This window comes from Odontomachus brunneus, unplaced genomic scaffold (assembly GCF_010583005.1).
Source record: "Odontomachus brunneus isolate Ranch 3 - 2012 unplaced genomic scaffold, Obru_v1 Obru_scaffold_286, whole genome shotgun sequence".
In the NCBI taxonomy this organism is placed as follows: domain Eukaryota; kingdom Metazoa; phylum Arthropoda; class Insecta; order Hymenoptera; family Formicidae; genus Odontomachus; species Odontomachus brunneus.
In genome coordinates this window covers 186,052-212,302 of record NW_022639736.1, presented here as the reverse complement: position 1 = coordinate 212,302, position 26,251 = coordinate 186,052, and the positions used below count along the sequence as shown (strand labels likewise).

The 26,251-nt window shown below is 39.5% G+C and overlaps 1 protein-coding gene across 12 annotated transcripts in view; it reads right to left on the bottom strand.

The window, feature by feature from the left end:
- The window catches only part of LOC116853201 (protein sister of odd and bowel-like), a 143,650-nt gene that overhangs the window by 28,318 nt on the left and 89,081 nt on the right, over positions 1-26,251 (bottom strand). The window contains exon 1 of one of the 12 annotated variants that reach the window (XM_032834150.1): positions 22-797. The exons of the other annotated variants lie outside the window; for them this stretch is intronic. Within the exon in view, the coding sequence (XP_032690041.1) occupies positions 22-23 (2 nt within the window). The 5' untranslated portion in view covers positions 24-797. Of the gene's footprint in view, positions 1-21; positions 798-26,251 lie in introns of those variants that run through there. 12 annotated transcript variants of the gene reach the window in all.

Genomic DNA, 26,251 nt, shown 5'->3' with positions numbered 1-26,251 from the left:
CCAAATATATATATTTCTTACATAATTTTCCTTTCAGTGCAGTTCGTATCAATTCAAGCACACGGTCGAATGTTCTCCCATTATTTTTCTCGGATCATCACAAAATCATCCTCAAAAAGAGAAATGAGAAAAGGTTCTCGCGTGTCGGAGGTAAAACGGTCGCAGAATAACTAAAATCGTCTCTTCCTCGCAGCACTCGGCATTCAATATATACACACACGCATGCAAGTAATATATCAATATGTTAAATGTCAGGCTGAGTCATCCGAAGGAGGATACGCCTGTGTATGTCTGTTTGGAAAAGTTCCGACGATTGCGAAATGTCGAGAACAACACGACCTTGGGCGCATTTTTCTTTCCTGGCATCGATATAAACGTCGACTTGTGTAAAACAAAAAAAAGAAAGAAAAGAAAACAAGTTTTGGACATGTGTCTTGTCTGCACACACCTCTGTTTCTACCTGCCTGTACCACGTTTCGTTTCGTTTGTGCTTCAGGAGATACAAATAGGACTATAAGAAAATAGCGATCCCGAGGGAAATACTCTGAATTCCCCGATGTTGTTCGAGAGAACATCATTTTATCACCAGTTTATCGAATCATCGGTGCGTGGTCGGAAACATTCTCGTTCGCACGTGAATCGCTTCTGCAAATAAGAGAAGAAAGCAGTTCTCATATCTTGCTTCGTCTCGAAAACTAACTTCAAGATGGAGCAAAGCCACGGGAACGATAGCTATCACTAGTAATAGCAATAATTGCGCGCAAAACTCGCTGGACCGGCATATCGACGAAGTTTTTGCGTGTTGACGATCAACAACTTTGCACGCGCGCATTTCCGCGTCATTAATGTCTATATTATTGGCAAATGGACAGAGTATTATGTCGCCACCGACGAATCGCATCAGCAGTTTTGTTTTTGCTTTTCGCGCGATCAGGCGAAATTCAGTCAAGAGCGGTGAAGTTTGCTCTCGAATTTGCGAGAGACGTCTATTACAATGTTTACCGATCGCCTTTTTAGGAAGCTAGAAAGAAAGAGAAAGAAAAAGAAAGAGAAAGAAAAAGAAAGAGAGAACGGTTTAGATAATTTCGGGAAGGATAACGTAGGCGGATAAAGAACGCAGTTACAGACGAGTTGAGAAGAATTGCTCGGTCGAATGAGCGTAACTGTCAAGTAAAAGTAAATGGTCTGATCAAATGATAAAAAACGCAAAGGAGCTTGACAATACACATTGTTAACCGAACACAAAGAAAATTGTGCTCTACCAGTCAAACAGTGCCGATATATCATATCATACTTAAAAAAAATACCAGGATATCTTAAAACAATATATATGAAGCTGATGCTGATAATGCAGCAACTTTTACTACAAAGTTCTTTCCGTGCAAAGGATAGTAAAAAATGAGGATCTTTCTTTCTTATCTCTGCTCAAGTCGGACGCCGAAGTACGCGACAGTGGCGCCATTCAATCGTCGTAATACTTTGTTATCTTATTTGCAGGATAATGGCAGCCCGTTTGGCTCACTTTAAAACGCGAATGCGTGTAAGACGTGTGTGTTTTACGCGCGCACATATACGACGCGAGGCATCCGAGACGACGGACGGAAGCCGCCATGGCATCGTAATTAGTCCTCGTTACGAATTTTATATTTCCTCGTTTGTTTCTCCCGATTAACGATCTCTCTTCCGAGAGGCGGCCGAGCAACGCTCCGGCAGCGCCAAAATCAGAGAAAGCGGAGCGGTTATTATGTCCGATGCCTTAATTGAACGCGTCGGAATTTCGGGAAATCGCTTCGTAGACTCGCTTTCTTCGCCGTTATTCCATCGAGACGCTCGCGCGCAAATGATTTCTAAATGTATTGCGCGATTAACATCGAGAGTGATACATTTCCGGCGAGGTAATCGACATGCTCCGGCCGTGACATGACAAGGATATACACTGAGAAAAAAATACTTGGTATTTGCAACTACGCAGAGAAATGATTATTATAAATTGTAGTCAAGAAAAGCATTTTTAATTCAATTCTCCTATAATGATGATAATTTTATATGCATATTATTGCATACTAGTACATGCAATAATTATATTATTAAATATAACTATTTTCGCGTGTTTCAACAACCAAAAAGAAGTTGAAACCCATAACTATAATTTTTTATTTAGATCAATTATTCCTTTCCCTCAGTATAATGCACAAACGGAACGCTATGTAAAACATAATTCTTATTCTCATTATTAATCCGTTATTAAAGCATAAAATTTATAAAATTAACATTAAAATATGTGTAGAATTTATATATATATATATATATATATATATATATATATATATATATATATGTTATGCTGCATATAATTAAATTTGTATTAGATTATATTATATATTTATTACGTTTCTTTCGCGGGATTTTTCAATTTCTTAAGAGTGACTGGAGTCTCAAAAAATCTCGTGTCGTGGGTGTCGGGAATCGAGCGCGAGTCTCTCGAAAAGATGCATCGACAATCGCGCAGAGATGCAAGTGCTACGCAGGGTGCATTGAAAATCAGCCCGACATCCGCTTTATTCCTGTCTTTGGTAGCGAAGGAATTCGTGTTCTCCCGTCCGCATACGAAATCCCACGGCCGCCATTGTGCCGGCCGTTTATTTCGGAATGCAAAGGGTCTGCGGATACAAGAAACTGAATTTTGGATTCCAAAATTCTCAACCTGGCTGTCATTTTTCGGAATTTCGAAACTCCCGATTCCTCTTACCTCGAGTCTTCAACAGTGCTGAGCATTAAACGATTAAAATTGTTTTTCACTAAAATAATTGGCAAATCGATAATCAAAATTAATCAATCATTGCATGCAATCACGAATGGGATTTAATTTAATCAATTGATGAAATAAATTATTAATTAGTATGTATAATCACACACAAAGTTTGGTCAATAATTAATTTTATCAATCGATGAAATTATTTGCAATTTTATACATGACAATTGATTAATCTTGATTATTAATTTGCCAATTATTTTAGTCAAAAAAAATCAATAATAGTCTTCAGAGAACTTTTATTATCGCGCGTCCCGTTATTTTTTCAGAAATTTCTTCATCCTCGATATTTCGAAATCTTAATAGCTCCAATCTAAATATTTGTCAAACCAAACACTTCAGATATTACATCTCACGAACTTTGAGGGACTACAGATCGTTGTAGCGTTAGATAAACATGGGAGCAAACATGGTAGCTTCAAAGCTGCGAATTTTGTGGACACTAGACTTCACGATTTCTTTCTTCAATTCCGAATTGGGACAAATGTGTATGCTCCATTTGGAGCTAGGCCGCGGCGAATGACTCGAAGAGCAAAGCCCCCGAGAGAGCACGCGCTGGCTTCTGTGTCCGGCTGCGACGGGAAAAAAATCAACTACTCGTTCCACCGGAATCGACCTGCCGTGGCGATCGATTTCGCTGTACGGATCGCCGGATCACCTGTTTGAATTCCGGGGATTCCGGTTTTCTATCTCGCGTCTATCGATTTCGCAAGACGCGCTCGCGCGAGTATACACGCACAGGAAACCGAAAAATCGCTGACATAATTCCCTAGACTGAACAGGGGGAAACGACCAAAGAGGGATGGAGGGAAGGAGCGTGAGAGCGAGGGGGGACATCGGGGTGAACGCCTTCCAGGTGCATTAAAGTCGTATTAAGGCCGTCCCGGTGTTAGCGAATGCTTATTCTCGACGATAACTAGTCTCGAATGGACTTTATACAACGTATACGTGCGCGTGCGCGCGTGCGTGCGTGAGTACTTGCATGCGCTCGATCATGCAAATTCCTAAATCGCCGGAACAAGTGTCACGGGTACGTGTATTTATGGAGTGGCGTTGCCACGCGGCCTTGAGCAACCCTTTTCTCCTCCCTGCGCCCCTCTTCTTTCTTGCTACTCCGTTTTTATTGTAATGAGTGCCTCGTAATAGCGCGATTCTTGTCCCATGATTCAGCTGTACGATCCTTTATCTGTTCACTCGGATGCCCTAACGCGACTCTCCCGCTGGATATATATGTTCAGCAAACGGTAGTAGTGAGAAGAATATTTGTCAAATATAATTTCGATTTACACATTCTTAGTCGCGTTTGGATTTCATTTTGCAATTGAATCTTTCATATCCTCTCGTTTTTCTTTCATTATATCTGCGCACAAAAACTCATGGATACAAGTAGATAAAGTTAGTCATTGGTCAGCCAAATACTTTGTCTTTTCTCCTGTGTACTCGTTACTCCCCGTGTTTCGTGTGTATTCGTCAACTTCCTTAATTACATGCAACGTGGCCGACGAACTTTAAATAACTCAACGTTTATCTCCTAATGCTGTGGGAGTTATGTAACGGACAAGTACACACAGGTGAAGTTCTTAGCCCCAAACAGGTTTTGCAACTCTATTTTTGCGGAATTGAATTTTTTTTATTGTTCTTATTCTCGTCAATTAGGCCGACGAGCGTTTAGGTGGATACCTTCCTAGAAACAAGCGGGAACGTTTCGAGCGGCTCGTGTCCAATCTTCTCGCGGCGCGCGATTTGCGGTCGGACGAAAATTTCGTCTCGAACGAGTTTCCAGCCTGATATTTCTCGCGACCTGTTTCGGCACGAGAGATACTTTCCATGCCGTCGTGAGCACTAAACAGACACCTGAGAAAAGTGCTGGGGCGGCTCGTGCACACGTGAATGTGTTTGCGGTGGAAAACAAATAAGAGCCGAACGAGACAAGAAACTGAACGTACCGAAGTCAACACAAAGTGCTCGTAACTGTAGAATACTCAAAGGGAGCAATCGATGGTACGTCGAGTGTCTCAACATTATATAATGTTATATAATTTAATATGAAATTCAATAAATAAAAATGTATGATATTACACTGAAATACTTGAAGATTTATCTGTGAGATATAAAGTTTATTTGTCAATAAACGTCACATCTCACAGATAAATTTTCAAACATTCTCCTCACAAGTAAACCTACTCAAAAGGTACATTCCGATTTCTTTCTAATTTGGCACAAATGTAGAAGTACAAAAAATATTTAGGTCATATTTTTTTCATTTTGGTCCATTTTGAGTTTCACGGGCAGTTTATAGTTTTTTAATATTCTTACTCCTGTCATCAACAAGTATAACAAAAATGCATAAGAAATAAAATTGAGTACAAGATAGTTAAATAATTTTAACAAAATTGGCATAGCTGAGACACGAATCATTCTAAATTTCTTTAGCCGAGATTCCAACCGAAATATTTTAAATCTGTGCTAAATTAGTAAAAAATAGTTCGAATCTCAGCTAAACCGAGAAAGAGAGAGAGAGAAATCAATTTTAATTAAAATTTTAATAAAATTGGCATAGCTGAGACACGAACCATTCTAAATTTCTTTAGCCAAGATTCTAATCGAAATATTTCAAATCTGTGCTAAATTAGTCAAAAATGGCTCGAATTTCGGTTAAACCGAGAAATTATTTGTATAAATAATTTTTTTCAACTTTTGACATGATTTGTTTAAACATTTTATTATTTATACAAATAATTTTACACATTTGACTTTATATTTATAATCAGCAAACCAAAAACGCCTATATCGCGTATTCAATTTTATTTCTTATGCATTTTTGTTGCATTTGTTGATGACAAGAATGAGAACATTAAAAAGCTATAAATTGCTCGTGAAAAATAAAAAATGGAAAAATGTGACCTACTTGGTCCTACCTTTACTTGGTAGTGTCACACACTGAGAGAAAAAATATCTAAAATATAAGAAATATTTATTCGACTAATAACATATTTACTTACACTAATATATTTATATATATGTTTAGTGCTAAGAAAAATTCCTTTCAAACGAAAAAATATATATTTTCCTAAAAAACGCGTTGCTTCTCATGAAAACAAATTGTTTATTCTATTTAAACAAGAGAATTTAGATTTAAGTAAATATGTTATTGGCACCTATCGAATAAATATTTTTCAAATATTTTTTCTCTCAATGTATTTCTCTATCTCTCTCTTTCTCTCTTATGTATGCCACACTATCGCATTCCGAAGCTTTTTGCTTGCAAACGCTATTAGAAACTGGAATTCTTCAGCCGCAACGAACGGATCTCCTGCTCGGTTATCGACTTTTAAACGCGACGCTCGTAACTACTTCGCGCGTTCGACCTCTTCGCGATCGTTATTACTTTATAAATCTCACATCATTACGTGTCTCTTCGTACAATGTTTTATTTCTCTATGCGATTATATCATATATCTTCTCCCCGCAGAAATTCATAATCACTGTTATTTTGTGAAGCTCGCATTATCTCATTTCTCTTCACTCACATCATCTCGTATCTCTTCACTTTAATGCTGTCGGTACCGTTATATTATTATACTATGTATTCTTTCGACGTTTCTTTCAGTCGCGCAGAAATGAGAATCATGCTAGAACATAACATTGTCGTAATAATAATAATAACAACAACAATTCTGCACGCACTATAATTCTCAACGTTCATTGCCTAGTTGATTTCTCACTCGCAAATTCTTTAATTTAAAAATTCCTTGAATCTATTAATCTCTTGAAAAATTCCGAAGATATATATTTTATATATATATATCTGAATTATTAAATAAATCTCCGATCTCCCTTAAATTTCTCAAATTATTCAGTTTGCGGGGTTCGAAAAATGTTGGAATTCAGAAAGTCATTTCTTCCTGAATATATTCTCTCGAATATGAATAAATCTTCTAGAATAAATATAAGCGAAAGCGCTAATTGTGATGTATGTATAGGTGTATTTAACGAATTTATACAAAATTTGACTTTTACGTGTCGGCGATTTAGAAACTTCGTCTACATTTATTTTTTTTAATCTAAGATTCGAGCCGTCCCTCATATTTCTCACTCTTATTCTAAACCTTGATAGAATTATCCTTTCTTCTCACTTGTCCTAAAAGGAAAGAAAGGTAAAAAAAAAAATACTCCCGCATTACATCCTACATTTTCTCAGGCGCATTCGACTCCTCGAAACGTATATATCCTGCGATCTGCGACGCGCATTTATATAATGGGCGATGATAATATAGTCACCAACGTTACCACAATTAGCAATCGCGTCTTACGACGCGATTAAATGTAGATCGCGAGTCTTTCCCCGTTTTGCTCGGCGCGTATCGCGATTGTGCAATGCAAATGTCTTCATTCGCGGCGCGATCGCGTAACCGCGGCCGCAACACTTACGGTAAATATCGATCGTCGTGATCCGCTTACGGAATTCATGAATAATGTAATTATCCCGTTTTTTCCTTAAAAGCGATACGGTTTGACGTCCACATAGGTCACTTTGTGAATTAATCAATAATAATAAAGTAATAGCGCAGAAAGGCTTAATATCAAACGCGATTAACAGTACCAGAGCAACATATAAATCGCGTACGTTACAACGTGCAGACTGAACGCCAATTCACTTGAGATTAATTTTAAAAAAGAGCGTATTAAGTATGCCACACAGATAAGAAAGACCGGGGCTAGATTTTACCGGGTCCCATATTTCAGAATTTCGAAGTTACAATTTTTCAAACAAATAATAATTATGATTGACTATGCAAACGTGATAGATTCTTCTATGCGTTAATGCTCGCCACGATCCAATTGACCGTATATCTTATTTTGTAATAACTAAAATACAAACATACAACAACGTGGCCATCTTGTACCGGATTGAGTTGTCCAGTAGCGCAGAGCAAGGCCACGTATAAAATAATAGTTCCGGGATCACCGCGAGAGAGGTCTCCACACAGCCTCCTGCCGACCCTTAATCATGGGCCAACTCAACCTCGTCCGCCCACATGCTCGATTTCAATCATTCTATGAATGAAAATTGCTTTTATTATCCGAGACGACATATACACTTGCAAGAAACGTCATTCTAGCTATTCACATGTCACTCAACTTTATTCGCTATGGAGAATATTAATACAAAATTGTGAAAGGCTCGGAAATTTGCTCTGCTACTATATATATATATAAATCAGGTTTTTCTATTTTTCAACTGTAATATTGTACCGATTATAAGGAAAAATATTTATGTTCTAAAAGGGACATCTTGAAACTTTGTATTCATTGTTACTCTCAAAACAAATATTACAAAAAAATATATGTACAACATACTCCTAGAGTCATCTAAACTCTATGGATAAGTAAAGTGGATATATTAAGACACAATAATAAATAAAATATATTACATATATGCATTCGAATAAACTAAGCACAGTACAAAACGAGTTATCACGTAATGCTACAGGCTCTCTTGAACAACTTTGCTCCTCTGAATATTACAGAAAGTGTCCCCAGAGGAATATCAGGTCGCGTAAAAAATCAGAAGAAATTCCTTTCAGACGCTGTATCTTATAGTCTGTAATAATGCAACCCGTCTGTATCGCGCGCGCATGAGAATGTTGGATAATGAGCGCGACCACAGGGTGCATTTGCACAATGCAGAAACGATCAAAGTCCGCGGCCGAGAGCGATCGAAAGTGGCGGCCGGCGATCCTTTTGCTGACCTCCCCTTTCCCCCTCCCACCCTCTTCTTCTGCCGCGAACACACATCGGCGAATATATTTTTAGTCGGCACGACGGGCGACAAGAAGCGTGGCACGCTCGGAAGGATCGATCGGTACCGCTAGACGATTACTCAATCAACGACATTGATCGTTACTCACGCCGTTCTGCCTGTAACTTCCTTCAAGGACGAGGGTAACGCGTGCGCGACGAAATAAAGGAACTCTCTCGCCGTTACGAACGGCGACTCGTCCTTTTTTCTCGCTCCTTTTGCTTCTTATTATCCGCGATGCACCGTCCGTAGCGCCTTTTTTTCCCTTTCCGATCCAATGCGGATATCCTGCACACCAAGGACCCGTGACAAGGCGCGACGGTATTTTCGTACGCGCGCGCGCGCGCGCACGGGAAGAGACCTTCGCAACGAGACGCTTCATACAGAAAAGTAACAATCGAAAGTGGCATTCTCTGCGGCAATTTCAACAGTACGCCGACTTGACGCGAGTACTGCAGGACATACCTCGAGAGATACAGTCAGCGGAAGAGAAGTTGCGCGACACTTTTGCCTTGACAAACCTCGGAACACGTCCGATATGCAGCAGCAAAATTTATCTAGCGAGAATTACTTAAAAAAAAAAAGGAACCAATTCTCTCTGCGAGGATATGGACACGTTGTAAAATTCCGAAAAAAAAAATATTGCTATCTTTCTACCAGTGGTTATGCAACTCGAAAAGGGGTGAACATATTGTGACAATACAAATAATAGCTTACTTTAATAACGCGTTATTATTATTTCGCTGTTACTTTGTTTTTTCTATATGTTGTACTATTTTCTATATGTTATGCTATTAATATACTTTAATGTATGCTTCAATTAATTTTTCTTTTGTCCTCCTCTATTTATGAAGCTTCGTTAAAAATACTTTAAAGTAAAAAAGTAATGTAAACATATAGCATACATGAAGCATTGACTCATTAATTGATTCATTAATGTCGAATAATTTTTTTTGCGTGGAAAACTTCATCTGCGAGAAAATCTTGAAGTTGGGATAAGCGTACGTAAAAGACGATGGGTAAAACGGTTTTGACCTAAAAAGTGTAACTTGAGTTATACAAGTAATTTTATATTTCTTAGATCGCTGTACGATGGCAGTATTTTTATCCGTCTAATCCAGTAGGAAAATGGTCAAAATCTACTTTAAAGTGGCTCGAAATAAATCACTCATAATAGTAACCCGGTTAGCGACAATTTGGTTCCAATTATTTAAATACTTGTATTATAATTTATTTTTATAACTTTTTTCACTAAATATAACAAAAAAATACCTCATAAGTGCTAAATTTAATGAGAGCGAAATCAATATAATATAAAAATTGAAAAATGTCAATTTCTCATTCAAAGAATCTCAAGTGTCATCAGAAGTGCATTTGCATACATTGTGCAGTTTTAAGAATGTTAAAATGGTTAATTGTAGAGTTTCATCGCTTTGAAGATTCTATTAATCTATTAATTGCTTCAAGCGTGTATATACGTTTGTAGTACATATCAATAGATATGTCAGAGCGTATATATACGTCTGTAGTAGTTAAAAGATCGATAGAAATATAGAAATCCATAATTAGCCACTTTCCCTAGAATGTATGCAGTGCATATCTGATGAGATTTAAGATTCTTTGAATGAGAAATTGATTTTTTCTAATTTTTACATCATATTAATTTCGCTATTATTAGATTCAGCATTTCTGAAATATTTTCTTGGTTTTTAGTAAACAAAGTTATAAAACTAAATTATGATACAGTTAGTTATAAAGTTATAGAACTAAATTATGATAATTAAATGATTGGAACAAAATCGTTGCTAACCGAATTATTATTACAAGTCACTTATTTCGACCTTCTTTAAAACAGATTTTGGCCATTTTTCTACGAAGGATAAAAATGCTATCATTGTATTCTGCGGTCCAAAATTTTTAATATCAAAATCAGCCCATTTTACCCGCAGTTCTTTGGCAACAACTTTACGCTAAGAAAAAATACTTGAAAATTTATTTGCAAGATATAAAGTTTATTTTTGCATGAAATGATATTTTTATCTCTGTGAATAAACCTTATGTCTCACAAATAAATTTTCACATAATCTTTTCTTTACACTGTCGATTTGTAAAAGTTACGTCACTTCATGAGTCACTTCGTTCATAGTTATCATGTAGAGAGCGATAAAATAGAAATACAAAAAAAAAAACAAAAAAACAAAAAAGTTATATAAATTTGTTCCAAACACGACATGTCATATAAGATACAATATGTGACTTTTAATAAATTTTCTGCTGCATCAATACAACAAAAGATTCACATTATCATACGACGTAGTAAATTAGAATATTAGATTATTTTAGAATTAGTTGAGTATAGTATATTCATAAATGCAATTAAAAGAACTGCAAAACTTATCATTAACGGTTATCTCACGTCTACTTGGGGAAAAATATACTTCGAAAGGACCCGAAACTGCGAGTTTGGGGAAGATCCTGATCCGCAATCGGCGGATCGCGGTCGTAACTGCGAACGTGAGCAATCACCGCTGCCTTTGCAACAGCGGGGCGAGGTGAGACGAGGTGAGGCGATATCGGGATCGGGATTTGCTCGGTTTAAAATAGTTGCGACGTCCTTGGAGGTTAATTACAGGCTACGCTCGATTGCGAGATTGCGCCTTTCAATCTCCGCGCGAGATTCTCGCGCGCGTATTTATCGAATTTCCTGTCGACTTTTTCTGGATCGATCAGCACCGAAACGATAAAGTAGCCCAACGCGATGAAAAAGCCAATGTCCAAGATCTAATCGCAAATAAATTATTGCAGACGACGCTAATATCGCGCGTGCTATCCTCATTAGTATTACGGTATATTAATTACGTTAGAACAGTTAGCGTATAAATAACAAGATTGAGAAAAACCGCAGAAATGCACGCGCGATAGTCGCTTTTTATAAAAATAACTTATTATATTATTTCACTGTTACCTTATTGCATATGCTGTGTTATTATTGCGATATATTTAATTATATTCTAACGAAAAAATACCCAAGAAATAAAAGATATTTATTCGATGATGACATATCTGCTCACATTAATATAAAATGTTATTCAAGTAAGAAAATAAACATTTTCTCTGGAAACCTTAGCTCTTCATGAAATTGTTTATTCTATTTAAATATGAGAAAATTTAGATTTAAATCAATACACACCGAATAAATACTTAATTATTTCCATCTTTTATATATTTCTTCTTTCAGAGTATTAATAGATATTACTTGAAACTGACCTATTAAACGCAATCCTCAGATTTAAATTTAGAGTGAAAGTTTTTCAGTATATAATCATGATTACGATAAGCACGACATAAGTGTCACGCATATTGCGATTCCACTGGAGAACTTAGATCCAATTCTGAATAAAAATCTGGGTATCTTACATGAGACAAGTTTTAAATGACACTATTAATACGAGTCTTAATTCCATTTTCTTAAGGTCTTATCAATTTTTTCACTAACACTTTGAAGCAATAAATTTTATTGAATGCATATATAATACACATGGAACATCGATTCGCCTGATTAATACTATCAAAATGTTAAACATAATACTTCTTATTGTCATGAAAAACGTGCATTTCCATCTTCCTCACACTATTACTTTAATTCGCCAAACTCTGAAAACAATCTTGGAGTTCGTCGCGGCGCCTCGCCCAAAGCCTGGCTAATTTTTTCCACCCTATCCTCGGCGTCCTATCTCATCGCGGCACACAATCAAGAAAATAAGGGTACAAACTAACGACGTGAAAGTCGAGTGCGAGTCCGAAGTAGGTCTTCGTAATTTTACGAGCGCGGGCTGACCCTTAATTCAAACAATGACCAAAAGAAGGAACATAACGATATTGTACAGTTAAGCGCCGACCGGCCAGCACTCTTGAATGTTTTCGGACCCGTCTTTTCGGGCCTTGGCCATGCCAGGTATCCCTGTGAGATTACCCTTAATCCCTCATTATAACAGTATTTGCGTACCCAACGATCGCGCGCATCGCGGCCTCTAACAAAGTTTAAAGAAGCATATGGCTTCCACCGGATGGAAGTCGCGAAGCTTCGTTCTGTGTTGATTATTTACACGACGTGATGCACGAAACCGATGTTTAATCAAATCGTCATACAAATTTAACTGCTTCTCTTTTAATCGGCTGCGTAAGTATAATAAAGTGAATATCGGGAATCGCAAAGTTTCGCCAAAATTAACTGAAGTATAATTCAGAAATAAATAGTGATGGGGATTAATATTATTAATAATTTAAGAATTGGAAAACAACATTGTATTTTCTAGCAATTTTTAAATAATTGCGGAAAAATTGTATACCTTTCTAAAATCTTCAACCTCATTCTTGATTTCCCTTTTATATATATAAAAATTTATTAAATTAGTAAGATTTTTTTTTCTTTTTTAAAAAATGTACATCAAAGATCATCAAACTCCCTCCCCCCCATATTAGGTAACATAAAATTATAAATGATAATTTATTAAATTAGTAAGAGTTTCTTCAGATTCCTCCTCTCATCGTTGATTTCTTTTTTTAACGTACGTCAAAAATGTCAACTGTAATATAAAAAATCTCAAACGATAATTTAAGGATCAATAATCATTAAATTGTCAATGACTTGACGTCTGTAAATTGTAGGTAAATCCATACAGAGCGACACGAGCACACAGAGCAAGCCCTTAACTTGGAGAAACATTCGTCACATCGCGATTATATTCCACTCATAATATAATATCCGTCTCACAGATAGAGGAATGTTGGCCGTTAAAAGAGAGCTCGTCCCAATTTTAGCACGTGTAGCCGGTTCCCTCGCGAGTCTCCTCTGCCTCCTGCCGCCTCGTGACGTGCACACGCGTGCTCGCGGATGACCCGGTGACGAGGTGAGGGGGATGGCAGGGGAGAAAGGAGGAGAGGAGACGACTGAAGAGGAGAAGAAAAAAAAACGAATGATTTTGCGATAAATATTCATGAGCGTCGCGAATTTTCTCCGGCGGGACGATAAATCGGGACCTCTCGAGCTGAGAGATGAGTCAGTGTCCTTCTCTCCCCTCCCCCCAACCCTTGCCGGACGCGCGTGTACGCTTCCTCCTTCGCGATATGCCGAAAATATTGGGCCCCATTCTCGGATGTACGCGCCGTGAGGTGATAAATAACGCGCGGCGGTCCGGTCGCGCGAATAAATTGCCCCCTTAACATCGCCCTGCGCTCTCCCGCTCTCTCTTTCTCTCCTCTGTGCGCTCCCCCTCTCACTCTTAATTAAATATTATGTAAACCGGGAGGTGCAAACAACTCAAGCGCGACTTGAGTCCCGTAAACACGTCCGCGCGATTTACGCCTGCTAATGGGCCAGTCGCGATACTAGGGCCCCTCTCTCTCCCTCTTTTTCTCCCCCTTATAATTCCGCTTTAATTTAAGAGGATAAACGCGATGGGACCCTTTTAATCGACTTTCCTTTCTGGGGCGATCCCGGCGAGAGAAGTATCATTAATTTGCCACCAATTATTTATCACCGCGATTAATCGTAATTGAGCAATAATTATTTAATTAAATAATAACTCGAAAAATGGCCGCTCGATCGCACGATTGATCATCGGGCTGCTAAAGATCACAAATGCTGACACACAACAAATCGAGGCTAATTAATCGAGGCAAACTCTGTCGAGTCGTATTAATTCACACGGAAAGTTCTTTATTGTGCGTCTTTACATCCGGCTACTTCTATTAACCCGCCGCTGTGTGATTTCTGTTCCAGCATCGGGTTGATTGAAACAACACGAGCGGAGAAAAGCTAATCAATCGGAATTTTAATCAATACTTAACGACTGTCTCGTTACTTCGTGGTTTAGTCGGGGATAATTAACGCGTAAATAATCCCGACCTTTCTCACGATAAAAGCGAGGACTCGCGCAAGGGTCAACGAGGCGTCGATGAGACCCTCGAGGAAGTTGCGGCGGTGGATACATCGTTAAGATCCCGGCGTCCCGGCGCCGGGATGTTGGCTGGACCGGCAATTTGTTATCCGACGGCGTGACGAAATGCGTAATTACGCGCCGCTAAGTGCGGATAATTTTGAGAGCGTTCGCGTGCGGAAAAAGTATACGCATCATTAATCTCGTGAAAGAGAGAAAAAGAGAGAGACGTGAAGAAGATGGAGAAAGAGAGAAAGAGAGAGAGAGAATGAGAGAGAATGAGGGAAAGGAAAGGAAGAAGTCGCTGATAATTATACGCGCGCTCACGCTCGCGCGCAAAATATCGTAAATCAGCGATTAGAAAAGCGCGAGTCCGATGATTTCTATCGCAGGCGCTCGTGAAAGCAGCGCACGGAGGATACAGTGTTTGAGCGTGGATATCACATGTAGATACACGGACGACGCGGCCATTTGCATAATAAGACGTCTGCTCGCGAGATGCTTTGTCACAGTGATGCGTCCGTGAAAACGCGCACGCATACGAATGCGGGGGGACGAAAAGAGGCGGGTGGATTTGACCGAACAAGCGTGTCCTGACTTGCCTTAAAATCATATGGAAATCAGTCCCGAGGAATTTTTTGAATTTATTGTATTTTAATATCTGATTTCTCTCGCGAACAGAGAGAGAGAGAGAAGAACGTATCTCGGTTTGTCTTAAAAGGGTGAGTTATTTTTTTCAGACTAATAGAAATAAAAATATTCAGAAATGTATTGAAAAAAATTACCAAAGATATATGAATATATCTGAATTTTATATATGTTATTTAATAATACATTTGTATTAAATAATTTAGAATTATTTTTTACACAGAAATTACGTCACACAATATCTATTTCTTGTAACTTATGCAACATTTTTATTTCTAGTTTTTTCTTTTAATAAGACAAGATAAAAACATCAATAAAAAATTTTAATTTACTCCGTAAAATGAGCCAGAAAATAAAAATGTTGATCATAGAGACCATAATTGCAACAATATTTTATAAAAAAACTTTTTTCATTTTCTTGATTTTTCATTTCATAAATATAAATCATGCAATGGATGTTATGTGACATCATTGCTGCACAAACAGTAATTATAAATTATTTTTGAATGCAAATATATTAATTATACATAAATAAATAAAAGTCAAATTTCATTTAATAATTATTATTAAATATTAAACAATATTTTCCAATGTTGTTGCTTTCATTTAGCCTGAAAAAGTAATTTGTAATTTTTTGCATTTTTACGCCATTATATGCCTAAGAGTAATTTGCCCCATTAAAATCATAGAAATCAGTCTCAAATTATTTTCAGAAGTCAGAATTTTCAAAGTTCGTTGTACTTTTGTACTAACTCTGATTTTTTTGAGCGAATGTTGCGAACAAAGGGTTACCTCGGTCTGGAGATTGTCTCAGATCGTTCTCGATGACTCGACGACGATGATAATTGTTCGACACGCGCTTCGGCACGGATTATAGATTATAATACGTTCCTATAAAGGTTAACGACACCGCGTGAAAGGCTGCCCCGTGCAAGTCCGATGTCGTCGCGAAGATGAATTCATCAATGATGGGTACTGATTTATCGGCGATTGCTGATTGATTTATCGCCCCGATACAATATAGTATTAGGGTTCCGTACGTGGCGTCTAGAAACGCTATTACGCCTCGAACAGATACACGTCGACGTGGCCCGATTCGTAAATCCAGTCGCGGCGGGAAGAAGCGCGATAAATCAAGCATCGACGAATACGAGCCGCTTGAAATTGTTTATAATATGCGTCATTAGCGCGGACGTGTAATTGCAACGAAATATATCCGGCAGCAGTGTAAATCATTCAAGGTGAGCCATTTAACGCATCTCCCAGCGTTCCACGGATCCGTATATCCTTGGACGGATATAAGTATCCTGCGAATTATTAACTACGCCGAACATAAAGATTCCCAACAGCCGATAAATGCCATTAAAAAGAATGAGAATCTGGCCAAAGTAGTTGGAACTCTAGGTCGTAAAGAAGAAGAATGAGAAGAAGAAAAAGAGAAAGAAGCAAGAGAATATAAAAATTAAAAAAAATTAAACGACATCAAAGTCGAAACTTTAAAAAAATTTTAATAAAATATTTAGTAATATAATTTTCTCTCTCTCTTTCTCTCTACTACATTGAGAAGAAAATTCTTGAAAATTTATTTGTGAGACAAACGTTCATTTCACAGAAATAAACTTTATATCCCACAAATAAATGTTTAAAAATTTGTTTTTCAGTGTGCTAACCCTTCCAATTTTGCTTTTTAAAGCAAAACCCAACATTTTTTTTACATTCACTTCATTAAATATATTAAAAAAAAAAGATATATATATAGTTTTAACAAAAGAATTAAAAGTTTTATGTTTAACATCAAAGAGATAAGGCCAGGTCACACTAACGTCCTACTGGAGTTTTTGAGAGCGCATTTTTGTGCCAACGACAATTAAATAGAGTAGTAGTTTATGTGTTTTAAATGCCAAAAAAGCTGCTTCATCAATTGAAAAGTTACTTATTCTATTGAATAAGGTTATTAAAGATGCGAAGATTATAAAGAAGGAGTTATTACAGATAAGGAGAACATATGACCCGGAACATATATAAGCGAAAGGATTCACCCGTTTTTCTACATTCTTACTGATATGAAGTTTATTATATTTTTATTATTTTATTCTTTTTCTTATTTTATTTTTTTAATAAATTTCTCGTTTTATTTCTTATCACTATTGATCCTCACAATGTTTATTCTTCTCCTTTTCGCTTAGTTTTAAAGCACACAAGTCAGTACGAAATAAGAGGCCATTTTTCTGGGGTGGAAACAAGTTCACCCCACGTACATTATTCCACAATTACACGGGCACGTGCATATTTTCAAATTATAACTTGCATGCATCTGCTCGTTCCTTTTTTGTCTCTCTCCTCAAGCCGAGTTCCCGGAAAGCAGTTTCATGCTGCGCTAGTCGGACGACGTCGCTAATCGCCGATTTCCCTCGGCGAGTTCGCGAGGACGATCGCGGCCGGGAAATCATAACCCGTTCGCCGACTAAACCCGCGCGGGCATCTAATTAAAGTATTAACGTTGCGTCTCGCACGAGCTGCGCTTTACAAGCACGCTCCTCCTCGCGCGAACCCCCGCGCGCGAGGATCGAGCCTGAATTTCTAGGCCAACGAGCCAGCCTACGCTGAGAAGTGCGATCTCGGTTTTCGATTAAAATTCGATATAGTCTGGTAACTGTAACTCGGTTGACTGCTCTTCTCGACGGCGGCGTAGAACGTTGACGCATGCACACACACGTGCCTATACAAGGTGTTCTAGAACCGTCATCGTCGTTGTTTTCGTCGTCGCCGTCGTCGTCGCTGCCGCCATCGTCGCCGTCGTCATCGTCTTCGTCGTCGTCGTGATGTCATAACGTCTAATAAATCTGTCTCATTATTATCTCTCGATATTATCTATGTATCTGTATCGCTATTAATATTATCTTCATTGCTGTGGTATTACAGAAAAATGGGAAATGACGCGTGCAAGGAGTCCTAATTAAACGCTCGATTACTATCTTGCATATTGTGTTGGATTTCGCGAGATTTAAATATCAAATGTAATAAAGCAAATTCGCACGGACTCAATCGCGAGCTGAAACCGGATACTGACGGCTCGCGACTTCTGGCCGGGTGAAAAATCGCCTCCTCGTTTGCGTTTGAGAGAGGAGGAGGAAACAGTTGGGGAGGGCGGGTGGGGGGAAGAGGGCGACTTTTTGGACCACTTTGCGCGTCGCAGCGGGACGCAGCGGTATAAAAAGCAGGACAAACCGTAAGAGAGACGCCGCGAGAGGTTACCCGCGTCCATCGAGAAGATCGCGCCGCGGGTCGTTTATATTTTTCGTGGCGTGGAGGCATTTCGCGGCGCAGAAAAGGCAGGAAGCGCTTAAACGCCTCACTAAGTGGCAATTACGATAATTTATGCGGACGAAATTGCGGGCTCGCGCGAATACACAAAGTAAAGCCTGTATCCGTGCGCCGTGATTCGCCTTCGTTCTTTTTGGACGATGCCCCTTCTAACTGGATCGGACGTGCGGTGACCTTTAACCCGTTCAACCCGCGTTTGTTCGCCGCGCGAGTAGTCGAGGCGTGACAATCTTAACGAGTCCTGACGATCTGTTTTTTTTTGTTGTTTCGTATATTTTTATGTTTTCTTTATTCCTGCACTTTTATAAAGATATTATTATTATTAAATCGCAGAACAAATAATTTCGGATTTTCCAAGAGAACACTCGAAATTACACGAAAAGCATTTTATGGTCAAAATGTTTAAGGAATAGATCAATATTCTGCAGAATTACTTGATTATCCTTTCATTTCATGTACTAACAGAAATGTGTAAAAAATAGTAAATATTTATTTGATAGATACTGACAATATATTTCCTAATATAAAATATTTTTCAAGTAAGAAAATAAATGTTTTCTTAAAAACTTAAGAAAACCCCTTAGCTTTTCATGAAAACAATTGTTTATTCTATTTAAATAGAAGAATTTAAATATTTAAATAGAAGAATTAGGTTTACAAATAAATATGTTATTATAGTTATATATGTATAGTTGTATATGTTATTATACATTTTAGAAACGGAAATGTCCAATTAAAAAACTTGCTATGTTTTTAACAAAATTTATTACGTTCCTTAACAAGATAAACTGGCAGTCTAATCCTGCACTCTACTATACTGAGAGAAAAAATCTAAGGAATAAAAAATGTATTCGATAAACATTAATAACATATTTACTTATACTGATATATAAAACATTTTTCAAATAGAAAATATACATTCAAAAAGAAAATATATATTTTTACAAAATCTTTTCATGAAAAGACAATTGTTTGTCCTATATAAGAATTTAGATTTAAGTAAATGTGTTATTGGTACCCAACAAATAAAGATCTTTTCTTTTTAAATACTTTCTCTCTCAGTAAACACACTAAAATTTAAAAAATGTATATATATATGTATAAAGAAATACAGTAATACATTTTATCCGAGTACTCATTATACAATCGATTATCATTATTATTACTCAAGTCGCAAAAATTCGAGCCTCCACTCGATTCTCGTTTCTCGCCCGAGGGAGTGAGAAAGAGATTTAAATTTTAATTGATTATTAATATATGCAGATTATCGGACCTAATTCGCGCGATATTCGTTCCGCGTTTAATCCGCTCGAATTAACGCGGAACATTGTACTCGCGAAACTGAATGCAAATCGATTCGCTCGGGTTCGTAAAGGAGCACGAGCGTCGGAGGCTGCTCTCGTGCACCCCAAAAGCCCCGGCTTGTTCTCGCGGTCTTTATTACCAGCCGGCGAACAGAAGCGAATCCATTCGCCATCGATATTGCGAGATACCTCGCGCAAGATACTCCGCTTGCGATTTTTATCGTCGCTTCGCGGTTTCTTGTTTAACGCCGTTCGTCTGTATAAAAACCTTGCCGCCGCCGTCGCTGCCGCCACCGCCACCGCCGCCGCCGATGCGAGGGAAAATATCAGCGTGCAAAGCAACCAGGTTCCGTGGAAATTTCCAGTTTGCTCAGTCGTGCGAGACCGTAACTGGATTCAGGTGCGTGCGCGATTTTAAAGTTAGCAGGGAAACCGACGAGAGCACCGCGCGGTCGCGCCGTTTGTGTTTCGTGCGTCATGTGGCAATTTTTTCTCCTTTTTATCTTATCTTTTTAACCGCGACGCGGTTAGAATTATGTTAAGTAGTAGTAGCTCGGTTAACACGCAGAGACCACTTTTTGGCGGTGAACTGTTTTCAAACAGACAACTGTTTCGTTGCTAAGCGTTTGTTCGAGATTCTTGCACGGAGCAACACAAATACATGAATTATAATAGCTACAGGTTGTCATGATTTATGGTAGATAACATCAAAAAAATATTCTTTTTCCACAGGAACGTAGGAATGTGTCCGGCTGCAAAACTAAAACAGATTTCTGAACGCGCTTAGAGCACCACGCTTGATCTTTTGTCACAATATATATTGAAGAATTAAGAATTAAAAGCTGTACCAGTGTAATTTGCCTCAGTACAATTGTTTTCGTCATATAATTTTGAAACATTTTGCGCGTTTTCAGGCTGTGTTAGATTTTTCGGAATCGGCTTCTCGCTTCCCAGGACTCGCTCCCTGAGTCGAAAGCGTTAAATCTCCGGTCTTCTTCTCTCTCCCTGCCTGATAAGACCCCCGCTCATTCTCTTATCGTATTCTTGTATCCTTGATTGCCGCGATTAATCGGAAGTTCCGGCACCTAGGGCCGCGATATAAAGTGGATTTTCGTGCCGGCACGAATTTCACCGTTAGCCGACCCAGTTTCCGCGCCCGTATAGATAGCATCCGGCCGAAGTGCCGAATTTCGTTTCCAATCCGGCCCTCATCTCGATTTCTACGAGCAGCACGACATCCGACAGGAACACGGAATTCCACGGCCGTTATAACGGCGCGGTCTGTCTTTTTCTCTCTTTCCCCTTCTCTCTCTCCCTTTCGCGCCTCGCGCTTCTTCCTCCTGTCGCGCCGCGACGCCGCCTTTGATCTCTCTGGCTTTACGCGACGTAATTAGGCTCATCCCTGTTACAAGTTGCCCCAGAAATCCTATGTAATTATATCCGGACTCTAGCGAATTCGAAACACGATCTTCTCCGAGAGTGTCAGAAATTACCGACGTCCTTCCACGGTCGTCAATTCCAATTGACATGCATATCTAATTTATATCGACGTGTATCTAATTAAAAGATGTTAATACGCGCGCATATAATGTCATAATTATTACCTGTTATCCCTCTTAAGGAGCGCGGAATTATGTGACACATAAAGCTCACATGATAACCGTTAAGATCATTAAGATTGAACGCATATGTACTCTCTAAATTTCTTGGAATGAAAGCTCGGTCAAAGCCAGTGGAAATTCGCTCGAAGCAATAATGAAAATATCTACACTCGGAATCACAAGAGGAAATGTGTCAACTCAAGCTTTCAAGTAGACTGTCAATCCGTACAAGTGTTCTTTAAAAATTCACTTTTCCATTTCAAATAGAATATCCACCGATGATTCAGAAGAGAAGAATTCACTCTACATAAATTAAAAGTCACCCGAGCGCAATTTAACTCCAAGAACTCACTCAACTCAAAGTACACACGCGCGTGTTTATATAAAATATTACCTATATTTATATAAACATATTTATACAAGCGAATTCTTTCGAGACGCGCGCCAATTCATTCTTTATTAAGCACTTACATCCAACTAGTTACTTCTAATAACCTGCCCGTAATCTCTGTTGCAGCAATGGATTAATTACCCGTCCGCGTACAATGTAGGGACTGTGAGACCCGAATGAATATTCAATCGCTCACCAATTTTCGCGAAGGATTCGAGAAAATTTCGAAACCACGCAAATCTGTTTGCAGATTTCGGTTTTATTATACTATCTTATATAGCTGAGGTTCTTCAATATTTCTAAAAAGAATGTGTTCAAAAATATTGATTTTCCACAAAATTGTGGTAATTCAAAGCTACCTAGATCTGACAGATCAGATTGTCACAAAAAAATATTGTACATTATACATCAGAGTTTAAATAACATGACTAAAATCGGTATTAATAGTCGTTACTTGAAACTTGTCTCAGATGAGACATTCAGATTTAACTTTAGAGTTAGACGTGAGTTTTTCAGCTGAATCACGATTGCAAACATAAATGTCACATATAGAATTCAAATAAAAAAACTCTCATCTAACTTTACATTCAGATCCGCGTATCTCATATAAAACAAGTTTCAAGTAACAACTATTAATACGGGCCTGAAAGAGAACTAGGAGAACTAATTACCCGGAACTTTAACCAATACTTAACGATTTGTCTCGTTACTCCGCGAGAGAGATTGTCGGGAATAATTAACGCGTAATTATTCGCACATTTATATGAATTGCATGTATCAATTGTGCGTGTATAAATATATTTATACATGAATTTCTATAAAACAAAATTTGTGCCCCGTATTTGTGCAATCGCGTGAATCATTCTCGTCTTCCCAAATCGGGCACTCATCGCGCGTCGCCGCGGCTCCAACCCTTTTCGTGATCCCGGTCGCGTCGCTCGCAGGCAGGCGATGGCTTTGGCGAGCTGCGTCGGCGGTAGCTGCTCCTCTTAGGCAGGCAGGCAAGCGGATGGCGTCGCGCCAAGCCCTCCGTGACGCCGAGAGAGCACGCGGCTGTCGATCGGTTGGGGCAACCGTGATCCGGGCACGGCACGGTTCTAGCTGCTACGAGCGGAGCCCCCCTCGCTCGACACGGCAGCTCGGGGCGATGTAGGCGTGCGGATACCTCCATCATCCAGCCTCTCTCGTCGGCAAGTCGTTGGGTGGTTCGGTGGTGGTACCAGCGAGTCGACACAACACAAGCAGCCTGGTTGCGCAACCTGGCAGGCTGGCAAGCAGGCAGGCAGCCGAGCAGGCAAACTAAGACAACGACGACGGCGGCGGCGGCGGCGACGACGACGACGACGACGACGACAACGACGACGAAGGAGCGGACGCGTCGGTGTGCTGCTTCGTTTCTGCCGGTTCGCCACGGTAAATAGGCTAAAAGTGTACCCGCCTGGTATGTGTGTACCTGACACCGAGGCCGCATTCAATCGCAATAACAGTCGATACTCTCTTTCTCGACTCCCACTCGCCGCCTCTCGACGTGCCGGGCCTTCTACCCCGCCGTCTACCTCGTCTACCTCGAGCTCAGCCGTGCTTTAATTGAAATCTATCTGTCCCAGCAAGTTCTACCTCGGCTCTCTTTATTGCTCGACGCGACCGGCCTCTTTTATGCTCGTTGTCGATTCGAACTGCCCAGCTTCGAGCGTTTTTACTGTTTGTTTACTCTCCACGCAGGGGAATTCACGATGATACAATGTGAGGGTCTTACGAACGGAATTTCAACCACTTGGACGCAACCGAGTTAGCACCCGGATTAACAGGTGTACGTAAATTTGCCAGCAAATTCACTAATCGTGCACGCGCGATTTATAAATTGCGTGTCCTATGAGTAATACTTATATTTGTCATACAGGACAATGAAAAAGAAACAACGATAGAATATAGTCGACTGATTTTAAGTGCAGTTCATTTTTCTTTCCTTCAAGAATTTAGATACGTGTTCCGTATCCAATAGGAAAACGTATATCCTGAGAATTACTAAAAATAAATGGTTCTATTAGATATGAAATACGTTATGAAACTCGTTGAACAAAAAAGATTATGACTTTTAATCAATCGACTGTACATCAGATTCACTCTTCAATTTCAAATGAAAATATTTACTCGATGTCTCAGAATGAAGAATTCATTCTATACTGACTGAAAGGTCGCTCGAATTCAAGTGACTTGCTTTGTTTCTTGAGTGAAATTTACTCCGAAAAATTTTGAGGTTTTTAACTTTTAGTAAATTTATACCTGCATCAATGTAACAAAAAATTTACATTATTGTATCGTAAATTTAATGTCTCATTCAGTACCGATCGACCGTTTCCCTCATAAATATAATTAAAAATAATGTAGAGTTTTTCCATCATTGACTGTCTCACGTTGTGGTAACCACGACAGTCTACCTGGATATAAAGTTGAGATAAAGATGATCTCGAGAACAGACTTTGTTCTGCTAAAAAGTTCGTCAATAAGCGATTAGTTAAATGTTCAAGCCCGTATTTGCAAACACGTAGGTAACGGAACTTGAGGATCCAACACCACAGGTACGAATTGTTTTGGATGGCTCGGGACTCTTGCCGACGTTTCTCGGAACGGAGGTAAAAGCAACAGGTATACGCACGTAAGAGCGAATTGAGGACCCAAATAGAGTAAGCAAACGATTGTCTTTCTTCTAGTTCGCATTCAGTGAACGGTTGCACATCTGATCAATGAACGCTCACTGAGCATATACTGATTCATGAGCAGTTATCTGAACGGTTTCTTAATTTATGCGCAATATTTACAAGAAAACCTAACCTCGATTCGCGAAAAGTTATTGCTAGTGGATATTAACAGTATCATCAATAATTATAATGGCTAATAACAATTTAATTCTGGCTTTACTAGACGATAATATCGTAGAGCAAAATGTTGTGAAATATTTAATCGATGATCATACATGTTTTCCATGTTGACAGAAAGTTATATATCGCGCGCAAACCTACCTACTTACAACATGTTGTGCTCACTGAGCGTACTTGAAAACCGCTCAGAAAAATGGCGTCCGCTCATTGAATATGTTGAGAATGCGCTCACTAATCAGATGCGTTCAGCGAAAATTTCTCCAACAGTTACACAACCGTTGTGTTCGCTGAACGCACCCAATGGCTAAGGATATAGTCCCGAAGGCCAATCATTAGGTCTGTTCGAGGAACCTCTGAACTAGCGCAATAAGTCAGAGTGAAAGAAAGTGTACCTGTTTCACTCTAACTTAATGCACTAATGCAGAAGTTGTTTGAAAACGAGCAGACCTACTGATAAACAAATAAAAGATTCGAACATGGCGACGAAGTAATCGAAGTCTCGCGCGTTTTGAAATAAGCCGCGCTACGGCGCTCCTTTTCCTCCGACACGACGCCGTTTATTCCCACCGTAAATTCCGTCTATCGATCGATCAGCTCGAAACGCAGCTGACGAAACTGGACAGTTATTTCGCCACGATTCGATCGGTATCTCCCGTCGCAGTCTTTCCTTCTCTCTCTCCCTCTCTCTCTTTCTCTCTCTCCCTTTCGTGGTAACACTGTAACACACAACAATGAGGTCCAGGCGATCCGCCGATCGGGTCCACTGCGGTCTCGGGACTTCGGGGCTTCGGCCGCGACTTGGGTTCGGGCCCGAGTCGAGTGACAACGGCCTCGCGAATTTCTGCGCCGCGAGGGAGCACGAGAGAGTCTCCAACTCGCGCTGGAGACTTTAACGCGCGGATGGAACGCGACCTCGATGTCGAGGCGCGATGTAGCCCCCGGGTGCGCCTTCAACCTATTTACAGTGACCGATCGTTAGAGGCGATCGAAATACGCGGTAGCGAACGCCACACGTCATCAATCGTCTGTTCTCTCTCTCTCTCTCTCTCTCTCTCTCTCTCTCTCTCTCTCTCTCTCTCTCTCTCTCTGTCTCTCCTGCTTGTTATGTGCGTATGACACGCTCGCTTTTGATCGGTTATAGACGAGTTTCATTTTTCGACGCGTCGAAAATCCCGCGATCTGCTCGCTACATCTGATGTCATTAGTCGTCAGTTTATTTTTTTCGTGCGTCTCTCTCCTGGTTTTCGTGCTGCTTCGTTATGTAATTTGTCATGCGGCCGCGCAGGATTAATCAATTCGGGGATTAATGGGGTCGCTCTCGGGAGTCCCTCCGGTGAGACGCGTTTCTCTTTCGGCGGGGATCTAACGCCGCTCTCGAATTCGACGCTTCACGTCGTTTCTCCGATTCGCAGACCGCGCACTTTCCTGCCTCTCAATCGTGGCGATTTGTCATCCGGATGAGCGCGAGATTTATCAGTCCCATTAGCCGGGTATTAGAAGGCTGATTATATTCAGGGAACTGCCTCGTGTCCAGCAGCCAGCATTTTCTC